The sequence below is a fragment of the Onychomys torridus genome, chromosome 1, assembly GCF_903995425.1.
Source record: "Onychomys torridus chromosome 1, mOncTor1.1, whole genome shotgun sequence".
Taxonomy (NCBI): Eukaryota; Metazoa; Chordata; class Mammalia; order Rodentia; family Cricetidae; genus Onychomys; species Onychomys torridus.
Window position 1 is genome coordinate 83,820,720 of NC_050443.1, and position 7,236 is coordinate 83,827,955.

General features: G+C 39.1%; 1 protein-coding gene across 1 annotated transcript; it reads right to left on the reverse strand.

Annotated features, from left to right (window-relative positions):
• Positions 1-4,508: 4,508 nt before the first annotated feature.
• On the reverse strand, positions 4,509-5,477 carry LOC118577024 (olfactory receptor 56A4-like). Its single transcript, XM_036177014.1, has one exon. The coding sequence runs from the start codon at positions 5,475-5,477 to the stop codon at positions 4,509-4,511; it is 969 nt and encodes a 322-aa protein (XP_036032907.1).
• Positions 5,478-7,236: the final 1,759 nt, after the last annotated feature.

The following is a 7,236-nucleotide window of genomic DNA, read 5'->3' on the forward strand; positions in this document are numbered from 1 at the left end:
TGACCTGATGGAGCTAAAAAGACATTGAAGGAAGCACATCGAACATGAACAGAGAAAAGTTTGGAAAATGAGTAAACAATGTGCCTGTTCTAGAGGAACCAAGCCCAAGCCACCAGACATTTGGGAATTGCTGACTTTTACCTTAGCAGAAAGGGTTTCTGCATATACACAAGCAAATGGTGTAAGGAAATGTGAGGAATCAAAATTTTTTCCATAGGGCCCTGGGTGTAACTCAGTGGTAGTGTACTGCCTACTATATGTAATGCTGTGGGAAAAGAAGGATGGGGATAGAAAAAGAAGGGAAGGGAGAGGAAGGGAGAGAAGGGGAAGAACAAAATGAAGGGAAAGAAAGGGAGATAAAAGGTAGAAAAGGGGAGAAAAAAGTGGAGATCTCTCTTGTAAATGACTAATCTGAGTTGTTGCTGTTCATGGATGTGTGTGTGTGTGAGTGTGTGTGTGTGTGTGTGTGTGTGTGTGTGTGTGTGTTCACATATTGTGCAGGTACACTTGTCCATGGATGAGTATGTGAAAGCTAGAGGTTAGCATCAGAATGTCTTTGCTCAATCACTACTTCATCCTCCTTTTTTTGAGGCAGACTCTCTCACACTGAACTTTAAGTTCACCCATTCCCACTAGAGTGGCAGACTAAAGAGCTCTGGACACTCCCCCTTTGCACCAGTACTGAAATTACGAGCATGTGCAGCCATGTCAGCCTTCTATATGGGTTCTGGGGATCTGACCACAGGTCCTTGTGCTTGCTCAGCTAATATTTTACCCGTTTGATTGTTTCCCTAGCTTCAAATGCAACACTGTCTTTACTTACTTGCTTACTTGTACAGTAGTACCAGGCTCAATGCAAGAACCCAAAGCATGCCAGATTAGATAGACAAGCACTCTACCACTGAGCTACATTCACATGTCTATGTGGATAGACGTTTATTCTTCATTGTGAAAAACATTGCATTTATACTGAATCCATATCAATCATACTGGGAGCCAACTGTTTAAAATGAGGCAAGGGGATTAAGATTTTAATGGAAGATTTTTAATAGAGTTCCAAGGCATAATGCTATAAGCTTCAAATAAGCAAAGGATTCTGCTTATAACAAACAAGACCCAGTAAGAGAGAGACTGTACTAGAGGTTGTGAATGTCACAGCAGGCAGGCCTGTTACCTGTGATATGAATGGTGTATTAGATAATAAATACCAGCTGCTCTTGAAGAATCTGGAGAAGTAATAAGCAAAGGAAAGTGAACTGAGGACTTTTTTTAGTTAATTGCATATGTGAGTTCTCGTTGAGAAACATGTCATAAATTAAGAATTCTAGGACTTTCAATCACAGAATAAGAAGGCAAATATTATCCTCCTTAGATGAGAAAACCAGAACTTATATGGAGATCAAAGGTGCCAAATTGATATGTCAGAGTTTACACAAAACCCAGCCTTCTTCCAGTGGAAGAATTTTTATAATGCTGCACTGAACTAAAAGTTACAGGAGATTTTTAAGGTGATTTTTGGGAATGTGATATATAAACCTTTTTATATAAATATTTTCCTAAGAAACATTCAAAGGAAATAAGAAACAAGATGTGGTGTTTTATTTACTTTTATTCAACAAAAGACTCACAACACACAAAACATTTTATATAAAGTTGACAAGATGGATAAAGCACTTCACTCAGCTTGGAGGAGCTTATATGGGCACACCCATGACTCTAAGATGCCAAATTAACTCCATCAGGAAATAAAGAAAGTTATTATGCACTGGGTAAAGTGTAACGGAGGCTTAAAGATAGGCATAGTTTATAAGATAATACAGTAGTGTTATATTTTTGTAAGAGGATAACTGAATATATACATAAAGCAACAATATGAATAGGTGGGGAATATAATCTCAGGAAAAAAATAAACTAGCAACTGACTATGGTGAGGTGGATGGTAGACAAGTGCTTGAAGTATTTTATATTTTGGTTAGAATCATACTTTGATGTTATGAAACAGAGATAAAAGATGAAAGCCATTTGGGGTGAGAGAAAATGCTATAAAAATGTTAAATTTATGTACAAATCTCCTGAGAACATTTAGGTCATCCTAGATCAGCTATGTCAAAAGCCATTCTCAAATGGCTCAGGAAATAACACTCAGGAAGTTCCCAATTACTTTTACAAAGGGGCCTGGCTGCTGCTATGTTAATCCTTGGAAATACTTATCAGGCAATATCTAGTCACCACCATTTGCAATATGACCAGAACTGCAAATAGTAGAATGCATATATCCAGCAAAAGCCACCAACTCAGATGCCTGTCTCACCTTCAAGATGTGAAAATGACCAGCTAAGCTAAACACAGGGGGGGAAAATGTACATATTTAAGACAAGTAGCAAAGGGAGAGGTACAGGTGGTTGCTCAAATCCGATGGAACAGTCAGGACAACATGAAGTCAGGCATTGATAAAACATAGAAGTGGTATTTTAAAAAATGACAGAGTGTAGGGAATGGGTGTGCATCTGATCTCCAGGCTGCATGTGGCCTCTGCCTGGAGCTATACTCAGCCATCATCAGAGAAGCTTCTTCCTGCAGCAGGTGGGAACAAATACAGAGACCTACACACAGCAAGACCATGAGCAGAGGGTGAGAAAGCTTGGAACCCTCAGCCATAAAGAGGATGTGTCCATCAAATCCCTCCCCTTAGGGTTCAGAGACCCCTGTGAAAAAGGAGATGGAAAGAGAGTAAGAGCCAGAAAGGATGGAGGACAACAAGAAAACAAGACTTTCTAAACAGCACTGTTGACACACATATGAACTCACAGAACTGTGGCAGCATGCACAGTGCCTGCTCGAGTCTGCACCAGATGGAATCCTAGAGCTGAGAGGAGTGAACACATGCTAACCCAGAAGCTATCTCTAATTGACAACCACTTGCAAAGGAAAATTTAGTTTTCTCCAATGGAGTCTCACTAAGAAAAAAAAAACATTCTTAAGTGTAGGCTGCATGCCTAGCAGTAGATGGATAGCCAACACAACATGAACTCAAAGGCATCTTTGAAAAAGTTCTTTGTCTCATAATGTTGAGTCATGGCATTTTTTACACTTGCAGGTCCTTTGTGTATATATTATGGCTTCCATCTTGTGTTTTTATGGGGTTCCTGTGTGTGTGATCATGTGTGTCTCTACATGTTTCTTATACTTTTTCCTTTGGCTCTCTTTCTTCTATGTGTTTGTTTTCTCCTATTTTGACTGGCTTTTGTTTTATTTTATTTTACTTTATTATTCCTTAGATGATTGTTTTCTAACCAGAGACAGAAAGGGAGTCGACCTGGATGGGACGGGAGTGAAGAAGAACTGAGAGTAGTTAGGGGAGGGGAGACTGTAATCAGAATATAGTGTATCAAAAATATGTTTTCAATCAAATTAAAATAAAAATTGATGTAAAATAACAAAATCAAATGAGTTTTATAATGTTTATTCACTATTTACTTTCATATAATGTCATTTCAAAATAAATTTTAATTCAATTCAAAATAGATAGATAGATAGATAGATAGATAATAAAAATTAATAAGATCTTTCAAGGCATCATTCACAACAGGATACAGGAATGATCAGCATTAGGGAGAATCAAGAGATCTGACATGCAACTAGACACGAGCACTTCGAGAAACTAGAAAGTGCTTAAACTATTGAAATTATGTTTATTCATTATACGACAAATGTAGTTATTATTTAACAAGTCCCTCTCACATAGATGAGGCCATAAAACATACAAATAATTCTAGAATGCAAAACCTTCAGGGCTTGGTTACAACAGAAAACAGGAACCAAGCTGAATCCAGTCAGCTCACTTCCCAGATCTTATTCAGTTCATATTGTGGCTAACTTATACTGTCACATAATGCTAACCTTCACTATTCAGGAGAGCCCTGTCAGGTCTTGTTTCCATATGATTGCTTAACAATTGAAAGCCTTATGTGTAGATCACTAATAGAGCACTTGCCTCCATGGGCAAAGTTCATTCCCCAGCCCTGCACCAATCTTATCAACTGAACAATATTTTAAGACAGCCTACCCCTCAAATTTTTCTTTCTGATTGGATTTTATAGCCTATGAAAAGAAGACATGAGGTTGGGAGCAGGATGGTGAGGAGGGGAGATCTGAGTTGGAAGGAGTTGGGTGATATAATCAAAGCAAATTGCAAACATATATGAAACTTGAATGAAATTTAAGAATCAATCAAATTAAGTAAGCTTTATGTCCAATGCATGTTTCTTACCCATATGTGACTGCTGCAGATCTCCAGGTGTGTATGTAGAGAAATATTTAATTGACATTTATGAAATCATATTTTCTTTACATTCACATTGTATCAGTGAAGGTTTGAGGGAGGTAAGACTCAACATACCATGATGAACTTCAAGGAAAAAAATCCATACTTACTCTGCAGCACTTAAATGTTTTATGTAATGCAAATATTGTTCCTGATTACCAATATCTGTCCCCCAGACCAGGTCTCATCTTACTTCTTTCAACCTCCTAAGCAGGTTCCATATTCCCTGCTTGATCTCCCTGGTTCTTACTCCATAAACAATGGGGTTCAGAGCTGGGGGGATAAGGTGATGCAGGATATTGAGAAGGATGGGAACATCTGGGGGAATCCTCTCCCTGGCCAGGTTAGTGATGACCAGCACCAGCAGGACTGTGCTGAAGAAGAGGATGAGGATGAAGTGGGAACCACATGTGCCTAAAGCTTTGGCTACAGCTCCTTCAGCTTTGATCCTGAGCACAGCCTTCAGAATGAAAGAATAAGAAAGAATAATGAGGATGAGATCGGAGCCCAGCAGGGTCCAACCTATGACAAACTGGTAGAGTTGATTAAAGGTAATGTCATCACAAGAGAGTTTGGATACAGACATGTTAGTGCAGATGCAGTTCTTGATAATTCTTGCACAGTATCTCAGCTGGGAAGAAAGTATGGGGATAGGCATAGTAAGTACCCCATTTTGGGTTGCTACAAAGATGGCAGCTTTAGCCACAAACTGGTCAGTGATGATGGATGGGTACTGCAGAGGCTTACAGATGGCCACATAGCGATCATAGGCCATGACCATGAAGGTGCAGGACTCCATCGTCAGGAAACTGTTCATGATGAACATCTGGAGGAAGCAGGCAGAGAAGCTGATGGATTTGTTGTCAAACCAGAAGATGGCTAGGACTTTAGGTATGACAGTGAGGCAGAGCACAATGTCCAGCAAAGAAAGAAGGCTGAGCAGGTAGTACATGGGCTCATGAAGAGAAGCCTCCATCCTGATAGTGATGAGAAGGGTAGCATTGGCCCCCAAGGCCAGGAGGAAGAGGAGGCTGAGGGCCAGGGATAGCCAATGCTGCCAGGTTTGAAGGTTAGGGAAGCAGATGAGAAGGAATTCAGAGACCAGAATAGAGGAAGTGTTTTTCTGTGCTTCCATGTGTTGCCTTCTGATCATGACTGACACCAGAAAACCTTGGACAAGAACAGAGATAAATCATCTATATAGTGTGAATATCCACAAGGAGTTGGTTCATTTCCCAAGTAATCATTAAAAAGTAGTATGAGGACCAATAAGTTGGTTCAGTAGGTAAAGGCACTTGCTGACAATCCTAATAACCTGAATTCAATCCCTGGACCTACATGGTAGAAGAAGAGAACTAATTCCCACAGGTTATCCTTTGTCCTCCACACACATGTCATGCATTCATGGGACACCTCTCATCCCCACACATTTAATAAATAAATAATTTTAAAACCATAAGAGTTAACTTGGCATTGTCCTAGGTGCCCTCTATAAATTGACAGAAAAGCTGTATTTCCTGGTTTCCTTTGGATAATTCCTGTTTATGCTCCTTTTCATTTCTTTATACTTAATTTGATTAATAAATTATATTACCAACCTTCTTAAAATGGAGTGTCATTGTTGTTTAATTTCACAGAGGAAAAATCAAAGGCTACTTTTCTAAATCACAGTAGTCAAAACATGAAGTCTATAACTCTCCCTATTACACTTTCCTGTCACTGAAACAGAATATTCAGGCCTTAAAGTTGACCAGCTATGAAGTCTTCACTCAACTATCTTTTTCCGTCTTCCAAGAGAAGGTATCACAGGCAAATCAGAAGCCAGGCTCAGTGAATCACTGTATTGTATCTGGTGACTTCATTGGAGATATAGCCTTCTCATGGACAGAAAAAATGACCTCAATGACGTAAAAAAATAGATTCTGTGTTAAGATGTAACAACAACAACAAAAAAATCCCTCTGATGTCCCAGACAGTGGGTGAGATGAGAACAAGAGATTTTAGGAGCCAACAATTTTTTTGATACTATTTACTGACTCTCGTGATTTCTCCATGAGTCATTAAGCAGCTTCCCAGTAGTCACTGGTCTGATAAGAGATAACAAATTATGAATATTTATTGGACCAAAGTTTTACTTATTTTCTACACCAGGGATATTCTCTGAGAATTACTTGACATGCTCCAGAGACACTGTGTTTTTAATGCTCCAAGGAAACCCATACTTGGCAGTCTTTAACTCAGCAATGATAACAGTCCTGTGGAAGATGAGGTCTCTTATGACCAGCTTTCCTCTCTCACCTGAGAGAACAGAAGTGTCTTTCTCAAACGCAAGAAGTAAGTGTGAATAGCCAAAGGCATTTTAGAGGTAGAAAGAAACTAATTTACTCATCTGTTATGCCCAGTACGATATCACTCTACAGGGGCTTCCTAGCACTATAAAATCTAGAGCAAAACCATAATAGCAACCATGTGTGTACCCAATGGCTGTTGAGTACAGTATGGGACAGGACTGCTGGGCACTTAACCTTTCACTTTGCCTATTATGTGAAGGTAATCTTGCTGGTAATTTAATGGCATCTCTTACTTTTATGTGGTATATGGGAACTTATTTTATTTGATTCCATTTCTGTGTCCATTCAAAATTACAGTTTTACTTTCTGTTTCAAAATGGCTTCGCTTTAGGGATTTCTTTGTGAATTGATCTTCTTTGCTTCAGAATGGAAACCCATGAAAGACAGGATAATCAGCACATGCTGATATTCTCCCAGCACAGAACATCACACAGGCATCTTCCAAAGACTAGCTTTCTACCAAACAGTAACTTGGTTACCTCCATCCATCCCACATCCTGTTCTTCCTTCACACCTTCTTTCAAGCATGGAATTTATATCTACTTTTTATTAAGAAACATA